Source organism: Chaetodon trifascialis, chromosome 6 (genome assembly GCF_039877785.1).
Source record: "Chaetodon trifascialis isolate fChaTrf1 chromosome 6, fChaTrf1.hap1, whole genome shotgun sequence".
Lineage (NCBI taxonomy): Eukaryota > Metazoa > Chordata > Actinopteri > Chaetodontiformes > Chaetodontidae > Chaetodon > Chaetodon trifascialis.
This window is the reverse complement of record NC_092061.1, coordinates 23523630-23542422: the sequence shown is the minus strand read 5'-3', so window position 1 is coordinate 23542422 and position 18793 is coordinate 23523630. Positions and strand designations below refer to the sequence as shown.

Sequence of the window (18793 nt, the reverse complement as noted above, 5' to 3'; positions counted from 1 at the left end):
AGATGCTTCTGAGAAAGCTCAAACATGAGAGAGGGGCAGTGTGATATTAAATGGAATATTTAACTCTCAGTGAAAGCTTCTTGACAGGATCGAGGGGGAGGGGGATCACTTCCATAGGTCTTTCCCTACAGACATGACTGGACTGGAATGAGACATCCCCCTCAATTAAGGGAGTATGTGTGTGTCCAAGTGAGTGTGCATGTGTGTGTTTATATGTCTATATGTGTGTGTGAGAGAGAGATGACCCCTGGCTGCAGGTGGGCAGGTGCAGCAGAGCGGGTCACCCAAGGAGAGATGAGCCATTAGAGATTGGCTTAAAGACGCCCCTGAAGTCTGGCAGGGTTCAAAAGCAGCTATTAATCACACCGGCAAGAGGACACACACATACACACACACACACAGAAAGGTGCTCATGTACACACACACTGTCACACACACGCACAAACACACACAGAGGATGAGTTGGGATGGGGGAAGAGTGAGTAGGATGCACTCACATCCAGACAGTGGGAGGGCAGGAGGAGAGACAGACACGTTCATTATCCGTACACTCTGAGCAGCGATAAAGGAAAAGAGATGCCCTTTTTCTATGAGGCTGCTTATTTCTGCTGCTTTTGAGCAAGGCACTGACAAACTGTTAAAGTTAAATAATAACCTTTTTTGATGTAAGATTTCTTAAAGCAAAGGTCCAAAGTGCTTTTACATGCAGAAAAATCTAAACTGACCAATGTCCGGTCAAAAATATCCAGGAACAGAGCTGTCAACGTCATATCAGAAGTCAGCATGCTTTTTTTTAATCAAGTTCTGCTACTTCACATCACAGTTTACACAGGAAAGAGCATAAAGCACCTGTGTAATGACTGCTGCCTCAGTTGTTTTTTTGTTTTCGTTTTTTGCCCATTGTGCCTCTCTACCCTTATCTTAGCCACATTCCCAGGCTCATGCGTCTCTATTAAGCTTTACTGCCATTCTCCACCTGTCCACCAGATGCCCTCAGACTTTCCCATCAATCCTGGTCACCTGACTCCCACATCCACCTCTCCTGTGTCTCATTCTCCAATCCCCTTGTCAGTATATGAACGAGCCCCTGTTCTCCAGTCAGCTGTCAGATCAACAGCGTTGCTTCATGCGTTTGCTTTCCAGCCTCCTCAACCTGAACCCTGAACCCAGACTTGCAACCACTGCCTGTACGCCTTTGCGTCATCACTTTATTGTCAAAATCTCTTGACTGTCGTTGTCTGCCTCATTTCCTCGCTGCCTTGAACATACCCTGTGACATCTTTGCTGGTAACACAGCTAATGACACCCAGCAGCACCCTGATATACTATCACCTCCATGACCTCTCGCCTCCAGTTATCTGCAGTAATCTATTACAGACAGGTGATAAAGGAAAAGCCTGAGCGAGTGGAGACACAGATGCTTCTATATAGGTGTACTGCATGATTTGATTCAGCAATTAACATCGTATATAAACTGCATTAACTGTTAAACAAGCCAGTTGACTTTGATTCAAGCTGGAAAGAAGAAAAAATCCAAGTGGCTGAAAGAGGCTGCATTTAGATCTATGACAAACACATGAGTAAATATATTCAGAAATTGTGGCCATGTTACCTAATTTTGTGTTTTGGTGGAGACTTCTGTGTAGTACGTTCCAAAAAGCATATGATTCACATCATTTTCATACTCATCAAACCATGCAGCGACCCCTGTCAACCTGTACAGAAGCCTCTGCATTCGTTATGCATCTCCATTCATTTATTCAGCGTGCTCCTTTCATTCATCACCCATCTGTACATTAGAGCCACGTGTGTTAGCACGAAAGTCCAAAAGTATGGACTGCTCACACATCCAGGCGATGATACATTATCATTCACATCACACGATGGACTCCAGGGCGGTGACAAAATGAGTGCTTGCCGCTGTTGCAAGAAGCCGTTTTAGCACTAAACATCTTCATTTTTGTTGGAGCATTATTGAGAATGATAAGCTGTAATTAAACTGCTTTAATTCCCAGATTCATTACAGCACTTTGGAGTCGCCGCTCGCTTCTTGGAAGAACACTAATCGCAGCGTGAGTGCACAGGGGAGCCTGGGCACTCTGGGAGGGCTGACTGTCATGTTTCCTGAGAGAGAAAAAAAACGCTTATAGTACACTGATGTTTTGGTGTTTTGACGTCAGCTGACGTGAGTGCAGGAGAAACGAAGGAAAGACGAAAGAGGGATATATCTGGGATTTATTTTCTGCTGCAATTAGCCAGGCAGCACTCAGTCAAGAGTGGCTTCAAACGTGTGTGTTTGTGTTTGGGCATTCATGTTAGCAGCTGTCAGTGTGTGTGAGTGCGAGTGTGTGTCTGTGTGTGTGTAATGGGGTGTATGTGGCTGTTGGGGCTGTGTTGTGACACATGTAAGGCAGGCTACAAATTGCCTGTCACAGCAAACGCCTCTCACTAGGCGGATGGGGGAGTGACTCATTTTCTGAAGATGTGGATTTTTATTGAGAGTGTGTGTGTGTGTGTGTGTGTGTGTGTGTGTGTGTGTGTGTGTGAGATACTGTGCTGTAAGTGTCATAGTGAAGTCAAAAGTGTGTGAAAGACAGAGTCTGATTAGGCACGTGCTCTTTCGTGCCTCGTGCACATCGATGCTGGGACCTTCAAATCAAGCTAGTTGCGAATGCACAAGCGTGTTTGTGTGTATATAAGCTTAATTAAGAAGAGTCCAAAGGCAAAACGTATGCACTGTCAAGGAGCTGGGAAACCTAGACGCAGCGTCACCCCTGACACACACACAGCTAACATAGCGCAATCTTACCTGTCTTCTTCTTTCTGCCTCTCAACTACTTCGGCTCTTGTTCCTTTAGATTTGCCTTTGGGCCCAAACACTTTGCCCTCACATTGAAAGAAGAGTGCAGAGAACTTAAAAATGTCCCTCTGCTACAGAGCATTGCTCGAAAAGAAGTCCTTAAAATGCACTTCCCTCCAACAACTTCCAACCCCTGCTTCAATTTACTTGAGGGTGGACATTTTTTCTGAGCCCCCCTTTGGGTGGCAATGAAATGATTGGAAGCTATTAGGACACAAGAGTCCACTTTGGGACTTATTGTTGGAGGCTGACAGGCATTTTTTCTCAGCCTGCTGGAGCCACGGGTTAGACTCATCTCAACACAGGTTGGAAAAAAGGAAAGGCTGAGAGAGATAACTGACAAAAGCCCTCTGTCCTCTCTCACTCTCCCTCCATCCACTCTATCCTCCACTCCCTCAAATCATTCCCGCCTCTTTACCTCTGATGCAAACACCATCTATTTGAAGGAAAATGGCAATCAAAGACTTGTTTTTCCTCGCTTCCTCTCTCAAGCAAGTTGCTCAAGGAGAGGAGACATCTGTTTACTTGCGCACGGTGTAATGTAGTCTTTTTTATGGCAAGAACAAGACAAGTATTCTTTATTCCCTCTCATCTTAACATGCCTGATCTCCTCTCATGTCAAAGCAAAGTCTGTGCTCATGCATATGAACAAGAACTCAGTGTCCAACATAAAAAGAATACCATGTATACTGTATGAACTTGCACACCTTCATGAACCCATTAACTCCTGCAGGATTCAGTCGGATGAATCCTTCAGCACAATCTGTCAGGTTTTTAAGTATTAACACCAGGTGCTGATGTATAAAAACAACTGTTATGCAGATTTGTCTGAGTAAGATGATGTGTTCCTGTTGAAGAGCAAACTTCTACTCTCTAAACTTTTTTGCTTTTATCCTCACCTGACTCGAGGCCCATCACGAAGAGGTTCCCGGTGGGTGCGACCCCGGTTGGCCCCCTGCAGGGTGCGTCGATTGGCAGTGGAGTAGTCAGGCTCCAGCTCGTATGGTTCCTCCTCTTCAGGGCCCAAGCTGCGACGATCATCCTCCAGGCCATATGGCTCGGGCTGAAAACGCTCTGGCTGTGAGCGGTTCAGATCCACAGTGCTGCTACCCATAGGCACCTGGGGCTGCGCCACATGGCCATAGTCATCCTTACGAATAGGCAGCGTGTAGCTGTTCTCCGGTCGGTAGCTGTTGGGCAGGTAGGGGTAGCGTGGCGGCCGGAAGTTGACGCCACGTGACAGGCTGCCATAGTTGTCTGTCAAGTCGGCATAGCCATCGTGCAGGCCATAGTGGCGTACGTACTGGCTCTCAGGTGTCTCGCCATATGAATCGTTGTAGGAGTTGTTGTAGGAGCGCGTCAGGGTGGAGGTAGCTTGAGGCGTGATGAAGCGGTCACCTCCATTCTTCATGTAGCGCCGGTCAATGGAGTCGGTGTAGCTGCCCAGTGGGGATGAGCCCTCAGGCAGAGGCAAGCCATCGGGGCCAACGGGCACCTGACGCACTGTCCGTGTGGTCACCGTCTTCACCATCTTAGTCACCTGTAGAGGGGAACAGGAGAACACGTGTATCTATCACATTCAAGCTATACATACACAGGAAACCATGCTGTCCAATAAAAAGATTTTTGCTTCTCTAGTGGTCTGATTAGACACTGCGGCAGTGAAAGAGGCAAACAAAAAAACACGATCAATGAGAAAAATAAAGCTTTGATTCTTGGTATCCAGATTAAAACATGCAGCTCAGCCTCAAAGCTGAGGAAAACTCATCCATTTGGGTTAATTCGATCAAACTTTGGGGTTAGGTCTACTCACCTGTTCAACCCTGGGGAGTGTTGTGGCGCATTATGATGCCAATAAAATTAGGTTTCAGAAAACTGTGGTCTCTAAAGAGTATTAAGACCATGCACAGGTGGTTATGATGCTGAAGTTGCTTGGGATTAATTCTCTGATCATCACTCAAAATGTTTAAATGATACTAACTGACCAATATCCAACTGTCACGCCCACATCACCAACTGGTGACTCCACAACATCATAATTTTTGTTGCTGAAGGACCATCATTACTGTCCAGAAAACAGAAAAGTCTGCATGAGCACTTTCACCTGGGAGACCAGCATTAATCCATTATGCATTAATATGATATTGTGGGATTAATACCAACACAGCGATATCACATCATGCCACTGATTGGTGTTACCTTAAATTACAAAGTGGAAAAAGTCAGCACACATGCTGACAAACACTATCAGCCAAATCTAAACCCAAAATGCTGCAGAGTACACTTGGTAGAACGAATCTCCTGCCTTGTGCTGTAACAGAGCCATCTTGAAGTGTTACAGCTCCACTGGACCTTGAATCCTCTCTGTCCCCCAGGGGAGCAGGGTAGCATCACACTGTAGCTGGAAGACCTGCATGTATCTATCTCTCACGCTCACTTCATCCTATAGCTAAATAACTCTACTTCCTCTGCTGTCTCTGAGGCTGCCTGACAGGAGAATTACAGACAGCAGCCCCCCTCCCTCTCTGGGCTCTCCGCCCATACAGAAACCAATTTGCTGCCCAGTGAATTCTGCTGTGGCTGATAATTGGCTATTTTGTCCATGGCTATAAATTCATCTTCAAAATTAATGAGGTTGATGAAAATTAATCGTCATCTGCAGGGGTGCTGCTCTGATGCAATTCATGTTGTGCCTGACAAGGTGTTGCAGAGAGGTTCATTCCCACTTGATGAGCGTGGACTGCCAATCTGAATTTCTTGGGGAAAGGAAAACAAAATGCTCCACTCATTCCCACCTCTGATGGGTTTAACTTTGACACCAGCCCTCTTAATTGTAATATGCTTTCCTTATTTTCCCATCAATGCCATAATTTAGATTTTAATCAGGAGCGGGCAAAGGCATGTAACAATATCAAGAAAGCACAACGAAGCATTAACCCTCTCTGCAGAGGAGGCTGCCAAGAGCATAAGCACAAACATCAAATTGGCTGTTCAACACGGCATCCTCATTAACTTGTCTGAAACAAATAAGAAATCTTCACTGGCCTTGTTTCTTGATTACACCCTGACTGTGAGCTACATAACAAAGCCTATTTCAGGAACGCCAAGGTTTATTTCCATGTTCAAAGTAATTACTGAGTAATTTACGTTTGTTTCTGATGCCAGGCCGCCTTGGCTTCGCACAGTTAAAAATAAAGAGCTCATTTGCTTGATTCACATTAGCTAAAGCATATGTATGACCTTAGAATAATAGTCACACTTCAGCCCTCTTGATTCACAGTGGGAAGCCATGACAGAACCCAAACTAGGCTATTCTGGTTTCGCTATCATGACCACAGGGGGACTACAGGGGTCACAGCTGAATGTCATGGCGATTACATCGCTTTATTTTTGACAGACTTTATTGATTTTCCTGAGAGACACTGCTTCACAAGGGAACCCCAGCCTTCCAGAAAGAGGATAATGTCAGCACGCTTTATATGAACACAGAATACAGAACGATGTAATTTTATCACCTTTTATTTATCGTCATATTTTATCCTTTTCTATTCTGCCTGTCAGAGCTGAGGGGAGAGCACGCCGCATGCTACAGCTTCCCAGCCTTGACATACCCAGCTGCCTTGTACTAACACAGCTTTTTAGGCAATTTGCAAGGGCTGCAAAGGGAGCCATCACATAGTTTTCAAACACTCTTTGATGTACGCTCAAGTTCACAAGGCGTTAAACCGTCACGCAAGGGGAAAAGGGGGGAGGTGAGGGACCTGCATTTCAAAAGGGGCGTCTGAAATATGCTGAAGCGGGGTAAACAGAGCTTAAAGAGAATTGCTAAAATGGTGGAGAGTGTGAGCATCTGCACATGTGAAATACTATACTAGAGATTTGAACGTGTGTGTCCATGCTTAGAAAGTCACAGTTGTGCTGATAAGTGTTTGAAAGAACCGTGGGGAGTTAGAAACAGGCCTTAACTGTTTACCAAACTGTTAAAAGTGGAGGGAACAGCAGCAGGCGTCAAACTGTCCACTTTACAGCACTGTAACAGGTTTCACAACCTCTGCGGCATTCGCTTTATTGAAAGCTTAAATGGACATGGTGGCTGGGGGTTAGTGGGGGAGGATGAGGTAGTAATTCAGACGTTTAAGAAGCCTGGGATGGTGAAGCCAGTGATTCATTTCCAGTCCGACTAAAGAGCATCTGCAAACATGACGGAAGTAGAAATTACTATGCTAGAAAGTCTAAGCAGCTAAATGTGGGCCTCCTTAAAACTTGATCTTAGAGGAACAGGGAGGCCAGCAGGGGGAGGGGAGAACACAGCCAAAGTCACACAGGGTTCAGCATCCTTTACTGGTCCTGTCTCCCACAGGGTGGGGGTCGAGACGGAGACCGGGGTTGGGGTCCGGGTGGCAGGTCTGGACTCTACTAACAAGCTGTCAGTCACCATCACTGGGTGGTATGTGCAGCAGGTGATGGTTTGGACCACTTTGGTCACCTCGAGTTAGAGGGACAGGTGGATGGAGCTCTCAGTACACTGCATTGATTTCAGTAAGCATGGGATGTACATGCACACATGTACTGTGTTGCTTTAGCTCTGCAATGCACATGGCTGCAAAACGATCCAGCCTCGCTCACTTTTAAGCCACATATAGGTGTATGGAATCTATGAGAGGACAGTGCGTGTTGCTCCTGGAACTATTTTTAAGAAGTGCTTGCTGAAGTCGAGGCAGAGAGTGTCTGAAATAAAAGAAAGTAATGCAGTCTGAGCGGAGACAGTGTCTGTTCTTTATTCTGTTCAATTCGACAGCGACACTTCATTTTTCACAGCTGTACCTGATAAACGATCTCCAACCTCCTCAAGGTGTGTGCAGGCCAGTGAAAGTGCTTTTATTTGTTTGTGGGGTCTGCCTCGACTCTCATTAGCTCGGAGGAAAGAGGAAGAATGCTGCTTTTATTGGCCCGCCTGAGCTCTTCCTCTTACATGGCTGGTGTTCCATTCAGACTGTCTGCCAGCAGGAAAAGAGGGCTGGACGCTGGCCAGGGGAAAGCATGGCAGGCTGGGACGGGAAGACAGACGTGGATCTAATTGAGCGCGTACGTGTGCTCAGACTCACACATGCATTTGGGGTCCAGCCCAATTCACTTTGAGTGGAATTGATCGAAAACGTAAACAGAACCAGCAGTTAATCTGCTGTCGTGAGGCCATTCATAGCTGTTTTCCCACTGTGTATGAAAAACGTCCTGCATTAACTGAATTTGTCAGCTGAAACTTACCATGCGTGTACAACATGGCTGCAGTCTCTTTCCGCTGACGTTCTCTCATATACGGTAGCTCTGTTCTGCTCCTCTTGCGGTGTTCTAACTAGTAATATTGCTGATACTAAATCAGCTACAAATATGTTTACCACTGAAAAAACTTTTTTGCCTGCAAATCAGGAAGACGGGAGAATCTTCTGTGTTTCATCTTCCAGCAGTGAGAAGTGGGGATAACCATCAAGGGAAAGGAGTGTGTTAGCATTAGACAGTATGGCAAGACTTTGGTTCAAAAGAACAGATAAGCGCATAAATAAAGCTGTGAGTTGCTACGAAATGAAGAGAGAGACAGAAATTGAGAGAGGGTGAAAAACAACACATGAAAGTGAGACAGAGAGAGGAGATGCAGAGCGGATAAGAAGACAGAGGGAAAGTGAGGAAGACGAGTGGAGGGGTTTCTTTGAGTACACTCTTGAATGGGTCTGGATCCGTTAACCACCGCAGAGACGCTGGCTTCCAGAAGTTCACCCTCAACATTAATCTGCTTTTCTCCTGAAAGTGACTTCCAGAAAACACCCAATCCCTCCTCCCAGCAGGCCCTTTAAAGGAGTGTCCTTCCTCTTCCCTTCCTCAGCAGCAAAGCCCTTGATTAGTGTGATGTTCATTGCACGTTTGTGTGTGTGTTACCCCTAAGAAGTTCTGTGTATGAAGGCATAAAATCATGTGAGTGTGAGTGAGTGTGTGGCCAATCCCCTCGCAGTAAACAAGCTGGAGGGCAATGGGCCCTCCCTGATGAGGGATTAGACCAGGCTTTTTAATTACAGTTTCACAGTCCCTAGAGAAGGAGCTCCACACAGCGCTCTCCACTCCTCTGGAAGCCTAGAGCAGCAGCAGCAGCCCACTGTAGCAACGTTTACGTCCGAATCCCTGGCAAAATCCTGCAATCTAAGCTCATCTTTGAGGGTATGTCTCAAAAGCAGAAAGGAAGCGCTTCCAAACTCCACCTCCCCCCTACAACGCCACAGATTCACAGGAATTTCTCAAATGGAAAGCTGGTGTGGGTCTGGTGGGAAATCTTCACCGAGCACAGACAGGGAGGAATTCAAATTGTCTTTGAGAACACGATGAGCAGGCACACAATTGAAATTCTTCAAAATCCCAACCTGACACCAAGAGTTAAATATTCTGCTTCCCACAGCTGTAGACTGCCGATGCCACTTGAAATCGTTTTTCAGTACTGGGGTCTTCAGAATGGTAGCAAATCACTTTGGGGAGCCAGTGTGCACAATGTATTGAAAATTGTCATTCATTGCATTCACAAATAAAATCCCAGCTAAAACATGGCCGCAGCTGGCAACAAGACAGACCCAAGTAACATCTTTTTATAAGGTTGAAATTACAATTCCTGACACCCGGATTTAGGGCGAGTCCTCAGGATGTAAAGATTCCAATTTTCCATTAAGGACACCATCTCATAACATCACTCCTACATATGGGGATGTATAACCTGTCATTGGAGCTGGGCAGTGGTATTTTGTACCTCCTCTAATGTCAGTAAGGGATGCTGTAAGATAGAATTTCTAAGAGAGAAATAAAGAGAGACAGAAGACCATGCAAAAGACATAATAAAGAGAGAACGGGTCTTATCCCAGAGGGTGGAAGCAACAAGAAGTGAATTGAGAAGTACTTCAGAGTGTAGACCGGAGTATTATTTGGCTTGTGATGAAGCACACTGTGTTGCATACTGCTGCTGTAGCCTGTATGGGCACACATAAAATGGTGGTGCAGTGGGAAAAGCCATATTGGTATAAAGGTCCACTCACCTTCACGTTAGTTGATAAGCCCTTACAGAAAAACAACAGAAAACAGTAGAGGACAAATCAACAGAAGAGCTTTTCAGAAGCACAAGAGTAAGAGAACACAAGGGGAGTTTGGCTCATAATAACACAATAATCAAATAAGTAAAGCCATGAGAGGGAGATGGAACCACTTTGGGATGTAGGATTATGGGATTTAGAGTTCTTTAGGGTGGAAGTCTGGGAGTGGAGGTACAGTACTGTGCCTTTTGGGGGATTTTTGTTTGTGTTTTTTGCAGCTTTGAGCTCAATGTGATCTCTTTGCCACAACAATGCAACTGCTCTGAGGTGTCCTGCTCATGAGTGACAAGTACCAGGCTGAATTCAGCTCTGTGCAGGAGATCAAACAAGGGTCACCAGTTTATCCTGCAGGTCACAGCTAACTTTCTGATACACTTCATTTCAAAGTGGAATTTTTATAAACCTAACCGCATCAAACATATTTATGATATGAACACTAATCAACACCCTAAAACACTATGTTTTGGACCCATGTTTATGAACTCTTCTTCTGGTATGCACTTACTACATTTCCATCTCATTTTACAGACTCAGCGCCACCCTCTGCCGATAGACTGTAATTCAGCTGAGTGCACCGTGCGGCATCTTACCTTGGTTTCTGTGCGCCGTGTGGTGCCGTCATCAGAGGTGACCACCGAGACGTGGGAGGTGGGGGTGCCAGGGTCCTCCTCTATGGTGACCGTCTCCTCCACCACCTCCTGCGGCTCCTGCATCATAGCCAGGGATGTGGCGTTACTGGGGCTCTGCTCCTGCAAGACAGGGGACAAAGAGGAGTTAAGCAACAAGGAATTGACAGATAGATTTTATATTCAGCTGGTAGACAGCGTGGAGAAACACAGCACAACATCCAGGTAATCTTCCATTAGATATATGACAAGATGAAACTTTAATTGGCCCACTGCAACAACAAATTATATTAGAATCCAGCAGAGAAAAACAGAGCATAAATAAGAACACTGCAAATGAAGGGTATTAAATATAATGCCACCCACAATTTGCAATGCGACACTCGAGTATCAACTAGAAGGAAGGAAAGTGTGAAAAACAGTACATGAATAATAATGTGGGTAAAATAAAAGCACTAAAATACACTGAGACAAGCAGATGAATGAAAGGTGTTTATGATATAAAAATAAGCAAACGTGACATGTGCAGTTATTTGAAAGTTATTTAGAAAATACACATTTTCTGTTTATTTATCCCCCCGCAACCCTGAAAGGGATAGGCGGTATAGATAATGGATGGATGGATGTTTATTTATCAAAATAATCTATTGCTACAATATCTGCAGATGGTAAATACAGTATTATTTATTCTGCAATTAGGTTACATAAACAAATAAAAAGGCAAAAAGGGCCAAACAAAGGGTTATGGAAAGATTGTGGTTATGAATAGGCAATAAACCGGGGTTAAGGCGAGGGAAGTACAGCTTGTGCTACGGCAGGGGAAAAACCATGGCTATGCTAAACAAATCCAGTTCTCTGGAGTCATACATCTGTAAGCAAACACACCCATGACAATGCCTATATAGTACACAAGAAAAACACTAAAAATATAGTTTGTCTTGTTTCTTTCTTGTCCTGACAGTCCACGATTTATTTGGATGTTATATCCAAACACTGCAATGCAGGGTAGCTAGCAACTCCTCACCTCTTGAGACTTGAATTGAGTTAAAGCTTCTTTCAAGGCAAGCAAAAGCCTGGAGGACTGTTTTTGATTCATATTTCATTGGGAGGCCATGGATTTGAAGAAAAAGTGTCCATGGGCTAAGGGTGAAAGTGAGTATAGAGTCCCTCACACACCACCTGACCCTGTGTGAATGCGTGAGAAGTGTGTGCTTCCAGCTGCATTTCCTGCTGATGGAAAATGATATGAAGACAGTGGTCGGACGGGCAACGTCCTGGTGTGGCCCGCCGCTGTGCATGAGTGTGTCAAAATTACAGCTCTCGTGATGGAGAGGGGAAGGAAGGCATTTGAGGCAATCATTGATAACCAAAACAGCACGGAGCCAAGAGAGGGAGAGGAAATCGAAAGTAATGGAGAGGCCGGAGAGGGAGGGAGTTGGTGTAGGATGGTGTGGTGGAAACAAGAGTTTTTTTCTTTTAAAAAAGGGAAAAGAGGAAGCTGGGAGTTGCATATCTAGTGATATACACTTTGTCCAGATAGCTGTAACTGACCCGAAGGACTTTTTCAGGGTGTTTATTCACTGTGTGCACTTCCTGTTCCTGTAACTGCGTGGGGAGAATGTCATTTTATTCATAAATGTGACAAAACACCAACCAATTTCCTTTCAAAATGCAGTTTTTTAACAAACTTTTTGACCCCTATTAATCTTAAACAAAACATAAAAGATCAAAGCTATGAAAAACAAAAAATCTCCTCAATTGCCCCCCCCCCAATTATCTTACAAATTTACCTTACGCAGAAAACCGGTGAAAACAACTGAACCACGCAGACTGTTTATGTCTGACCAATTACACCAAGCTGGAGGGAGAGACGGAGTGAAGGCCAAGGAGGGAGCAAGAGGAAAAGTTTCAGTGTTGTTCTGCACTGTGTTTTGTTGAAGCACTACAGGCGGCGCCTTATGGAGGGAGACTGCTTGTTTTCTTCATGTCTTGGAAGGCACTAACAAGTGAACAGTTCTCCATTGATTGGCCAGCTCCTCTCAGGCTTCAAAGCCCCACATAGTCCTCATTGATCTCCAGCCTTTCTTGCTGATCAGTCAAAAGTTTGCACTTTTTCCATTGAGGATCTTTTTTCCCCTATTCTCACAACACTCCAGACTCCCTGCTGGGATGTCAGCAGACCTGCACCCTTGTTTTGGGTTTATGCATAACCTCCTTCAGCAGCATAAAGCAAATGAAAACTTTCTTCATTTACCTGCTCCAGTCTATCCGGTAGAGTCAATTAGTACTCTGAACTGAGCTGAGTTAGGTCATCATAGTTGGAGAAAGTTCTATTATTGGGGTTAATGACTGGGAAGGCTATCTGCTGCATAAGAAGAAACACATTTATTTACATACAACTATTACTGAGCTGAGGAAAAGACATTTTTTAAAAGTGACCCCAGGCTACACAGCATGGCTCTGCTGGGAAGGGCCTTCTAATGCTATGCAGAAAAGGTCAGTGCTGATTAGTTGCCTCCAATCAACATCCTTGTTCTGTTCAATTATAAATGTGAATTACACCCGGTGGCACTCGGTGCTGAAAACAATGGCTACCTTATTTGCAAACTCTCTGGGTGTACAGTGCTAATTTAAAAATGTATGATGTTTTTAATGCCACATGGAAGTGAATTAAAGATCTATTCAACAGCTAAAGCGAGGCCTTGTTCAGACAAGGTCTGTTGGAGTACACATGCTCTTTCCAGGGCCCTTGTCACTCTTTGGCTGCCCACTGCAGTTTGACAGGTAATCCAGTGACCTCGAAAACTGAACTACTGCACCCTTGCTCCACCCTGTCACATTGCTCATTCTTGCAATGAAACACACAGAAGCATTTCTTCTTGACGCCATGTCTCTTTGTACACACTCCACAAAGAAACGACTGAACATTGTTAAAGAAAGACAATAGTTCATTAGGAAATTTAATTAAGACGATGAAGTCATGTAATGCGTGTGCATGTGCATGTGTACCAACACACATGTGTGGCATCCTGACTAAGAAAGCACAATCACAGAGAACATTCCACCTCTTCAGCTCTCTGCTAATGGAATCTGGACAAATTAACCACATTCTTATGATGTTTCATTCCTTTGAAGGCTCAATGGGTGAACCCCGAGGAGACGCCGTCAAAACAGCAACATGTAATAAAAGCAGAACCGTCCTACACGTTAAAACACACAGTGGAGAGAGAGGAAGGATCCGTCGAGGCTCGCTGACAAACTGCCTTCTTGAGCCAAGCTTAACGCGGTATCTCTTGTTCACTCTCCTCGCTCTCTCCCTCTCCTTTCTGCAAGCACTAAGGGAGAGAGTGGAGTTGAACTCGACATTACAGCCCCTAAATAAATGATTAAAAGCCGTCTGGCCGTGGGCTAGCGCGGCTGTCTGCTGGTCCCGAGGGAAGACGAAGCTGATTCGAGTCGAGGAGACTCGGGAAAGCATACCCTTTAGTCAAGGGCGGGAGAAGTGAAGCACAGTGAGTTAATGGCTGAGATGAATGATAAAGTGGCAGTGAGGTACGAGAGACAACGTAGTAAGAGAGGGGGAGGAGGGTCAAGCACACGCAGATCTTTAGGAAATGGTTAGCCAGTGGAATAGTGGAAAGCTTATTAAGGTTGGATGGGTGAGCTGATGATCCGATGGTTGCGGGCAAATTTTCCAATTCAGCTGGATCAAAAAAAACAAAAAAACAAGGGAAATGCCTCTCACAGCTAAAAAGTACCTGAGGATCCCTTGAGACGAACATCTCAATGCACTTGTTCCCTTGAATGACTACGGCTGCGTTGAACAGCATGCGGTGAAAATGTGAAAGTGTGTGTCGGCATGAGTCAAACCGGGATAAAGAGGATAAAAACATATTAGGAGCACCTGGAACAGAATACAAAAACACGAGCTTTTATAAACCCAGGCAAGCCTATCTGTTTAGGATCAGCTTTATCCGGAGAAAAGAACACACCTTAGGGTTCCTGAGCCCAAGTAAATAACAAAGCGACATGAATGTTTGCCTCCTTCGCTAGCCTAAAAAGCTCTGCCAAGAGCTGGACCTCACATCTGATGAGGAGAAAAGAGCTTGTGAGAGCTTTGCCAGTTAAATCACTTATGTGCAGCTAGTGGTAGCGGAGAGGCTGAGGCGTCAAAACCAACGTGGATTTGGCTCTGAGGAAGGCCAAGGGATTTGTACAACCTGCACTTTATTCAATGTGCTGTGGCTGGCTTTGACTAGCAGCGTGAGGACCTCACCTTTCTGATCAGTGCCAAAACAGAGAAGACCATTACACTGACTAACTCCTGGATGGATGAGGTCTGGAGTGTGCTTGTATTTAGTTTCGGATCACATTAAACTACATTAAAACACTGTGTTATCAGGCCAACGATGGGAAGAGATTTCAGAACTCGTGCTCTTTCATAACTCAACAACACAATCAATGCCTCCAAAAAAACAACACCCTTGAAAAGAGCCCTTGAGCAATCTCCCGTGGAGTATATTTCATTACAATAGATCATGCAGGGACATATGGCTCCTTTAGAGCGACTAATCTGAACCGTAATGGATTGCTGTGCCGTGAAAAAGAAAAGAAGGAGGAGGGAGAGAACACAAAGACGGGAGATGAAGTGATACAGCGGTGTCAATTAGCAGCAGCCTGCTATCTGCCATCAATCCACACCCATTCATCATCTGCGTTCAATAAGCTGCTCAGTGTTGTCTGAGGATGGAGAGATAGAGTGAAATGATGGGAAAGGAAAGAGCGTACGTAGATAAGGAGCCTTCCTTTCCCCAGGACACACAACAAGAAAACAAGAGTTAAGGGAATGAGTCATCCCCAGAGTAGGGGTCCAATGTGTAGAGTGCAAATAGTAATATATTTTATTGATGCTGTAGTGGTAGTATTAGTACTAATTATAGCAATATTCAGTATTAGGGCTCAATACTACTGACTGAAATGTGTCTGTAGCACAGAGGACAGAAATATCTTCATCAGATTCTTAACGTTCGACTAAGTCAGATAACCTTTCAAATTTTAGGCTACAGTATATTTTATGGAAGCAAAGTTCTTGATTTGACATGACACTCTGAGCAGGTTGGCGTGTTTTGTTAAATGACAAAAATAGAGTGTGGCCGAGTGCTTAAGACACATATTACCACAAAGTTCCATGTCGTTCTCTGTCTGCAGTACTTTTAAAACAATATCATATCCAAGTTTCTGTATCAGTACCAATATAATAGTTTTTTACAGCACCATATCTTGGTGCTTAATTAATATGTTTTTCTGCAAAGCCCTTTTTTCATTGAACAAAAGAACAAAGTTCTCAAATGTTCAATGCTGTCTAATTCAAACAGTGTATTTAAGCTGCCAGTGCTCAGCTAATTCTTTTGCTGCCATGCCTGTCACTTGATGTGACTGCTGCCACCACTGCTGCTGTGTAGCATTGTTCAGGCTCAACATAAGCTCCCACCTGTATATTCTGAGTCGAAGTTCCCCTTGGGAATCATAGTAACTCCTCATTTCCTGCTTTGCTGAGTTTGGTATTTCTTTGTGGGAAGCGATGAGGTCAGAGGCTGGACACACTGTGCATATTTACATATTAATCAATTCTATTTGAGTTGGCTGACTGAGATTAAATAGAGTCTGACTGAGGCGATCACAAACTGTTTGATGATAGAATGGACAAAATTCATCTGAGCAGTTCAGAATCAGTATTTGTCTATATCCTGTATCTTCCACACAAGGTATTTCAGTCAGTACCAAAAACACACTGAGCCTCAATACTACTAAATACAGTGTAGTAATAATCAGGACCTTAAACTTTTAAACTGGTGGAGGAGTCAAAAGAGACATGAAGAGCTATAAAGCCAATCATTTTCGAGAAATGATCCTTATAATCAGCGCCACATGTTTCTTGTTGTCAATTACTGCAGGTATTCATGAGGACAATTTTCCCTCTCACTCCTACACCACCTCTGTGAGCAGAAATTAGAAATGTATGTCTCAGTCTGAACACTGTGGGAGGGAGCTTTGAGGTTGAGACAACAGAACCTGTCAGATCGCCACCTGGTCATGCATGCCGGCGCGATCAGAGTCACCCTCCTTCCTCATGCACACACACACATACACAACATGCTCAGTCTTAGCCTGACCCCTGTGCAGTGACTAACAGGATTTCACTCCGGAGACATGCCAGCAATCATTACATGGCTCTTACACAATTAATCCTCAAGCAAGGATCGCCCGGCTAACCTTGGGTCGTCCAATTTCCCATCAGCCCCTTCTGTCTCTACCACCTGCCCTCTCGGCAGCTCTCCACAGCGAGAAATCACATGATGAAATTCAAACGAGAATGAGAGAAAAAGAGCGAGCGTGTGGGAGCATAGTGCACGAGGGTGACCCGTAAAAAACAACTGTGAACCGTGGCCGTGTGATCCAAACAGCCAGCCAAAACAAGGCTTGTTTGTGGGATGAATCGGAGGCAGAAGGGAAGTCAAGTAGAGGAAGGGGAACTGGAGAGGCTGACAATGCGTGGCACCGGCCCAAAACTGCATGCTCTCCCAGGGTGAAAAAGGAGAAGGGGGAGCATTCACTCATATCCAAGGCCAGCCGGGCAGGCCTCATCTCAGTTACCAACGGGCAGAGGCCCCAACCCTGTGGAATGATTAGAAGTGCAGCTGACATGGAGTTGGAGTCTGTGGTGGTGATCTCTGTGTATCTGTGTGCGTGCCTCAGTTTTAAAAATCTCTCTAGTCAACTGTTAAGGGGTAAAGCACAAAAGAGGGAGAAACAGGCACACAAACACACACAAATAACTGTAGGCGAGAGGGCCAAAGCCCTGATGATGCAGCTGGGAATGATGGGACCTTAATCTCTCCTTCTCTGGCGACTGATCCTGGGCCAAATCTGGGCTTCTCTCCCTCTCTCATCTCTTTCACGCTTGGCCTCCTGGTTTCAGACGCCTCCATCATTTCCCACCCCAGTCCTGTTTTTTGTACCTCTTCCCCGAAGCCCCCGTCTACGCCCCCAATCCCCCATGCCACCCTCCATCGACGTGCCCTTTTGTTCCTTTGCACCACTGCCCAGACAAAACTTTAGCCAGGCCGCTTGACAGGCTCAGATCCTCAAAGAGAGACGCCACCTCCGAGCCTCACAACCAACCGCCCAGCCAAAAGAAATGTTAAAAAAGCAGCAGCTTTTCACACTGCTGAACTGACTACCTACCAAAAGATGGATAAGCCAACATTAGATGACACCTTTATCTCTGAAAAGGCTGATGTTTTGAAACCTTTGGTAATTTCTTACAGATGCTATCAATTATACGCCGTACATACAAACACACTTGCACACATGGAGTCACATACCACATAGTTTTCGAGACCCGGAGTCAGATTAGGAGTCAAACATTCAGAAAGTCACCCTCGACATGGAATTCATGGGAGCACTCAGCAACTGGAGCAGCAGGAAGATAAATAAGTTGTGCAGATTTTCAGTAAGTAGCCAAAGGGACAGAGAGGAGGAGGAGGATGATAAATAAAAAACAAAAGGAGGAGAAACCACATGGAGCCTGTAGAGTACAACTAAAACAATGAGCCTTGGAGAGAGGTCAGCGCTCATGGCCAGGGTTTGATTGTTTGGACAGCGGGTGCGGCTATGAGAGAGAGCGAGAGAAAAAGAAGAATTCAGCACTGTGGAGGCAGATTAGTGGTAGCTGGCCGCTGTCGACAGTTGGTAGGTGGTGGTGGGTCTGCTGTGATGGCGTAACTCTAGGTTCCTGGAGGATGGGTTGTTTGCAGTGCCCCTCCCCTCAGCCTCTGGATCACTGTCAGCATGGCTCTGTCAGAGGACTGGTGGTTGGAGGGGTTGAGGGGGGGTTGCAGAATGTGGAGGAGGCTGTGAGGCAGGCTTTGCCAGAAGCTCAGTTCATGTGAGGTCTACTGGAGATTTAGAGAGTTGGAAAGGGGACATATGTTCCACTTCCTGTTAGGCTACCAGTGCAATACTTATTGTCCCCCCAACACCCTTTCTCCAAAAACTGTCTGCATGTGCAGCCAGAGGGTCTCCCGTTTAACCGAAATTTACCCCCTCCCTCCATCTCTGGCTTTCTTTCTGTCTCTCTTGCGCAGAAAACAGTAAAGCCTGGGGAAGTTATAACAGAGGACACT

The 18793-nt window shown here is 45.2% G+C and overlaps 1 protein-coding gene across 16 annotated transcripts in view; it reads right to left on the bottom strand.

Annotated features, from left to right (window-relative positions):
• The window catches only part of arvcfb (ARVCF delta catenin family member b), a 209428-nt gene that overhangs the window by 68626 nt on the left and 122009 nt on the right, over positions 1 to 18793 (bottom strand). For 9 of the 16 annotated variants that reach the window (XM_070965209.1, XM_070965205.1, XM_070965215.1 and 6 more), the window contains 3 exons: positions 10572 to 10730; positions 9928 to 9948; positions 3760 to 4400 (listed from right to left, as the gene is read on the bottom strand). In XM_070965209.1, the coding sequence (XP_070821310.1) occupies positions 3760 to 4400; positions 9928 to 9948; positions 10572 to 10730 (821 nt within the window). The remainder of the gene's footprint in view (positions 1 to 3759; positions 4401 to 9927; positions 9949 to 10571; positions 10731 to 18793) is intronic. The other 7 variants (XM_070965207.1, XM_070965211.1, XM_070965217.1 and 4 more) reach the window with 1 other exon arrangement.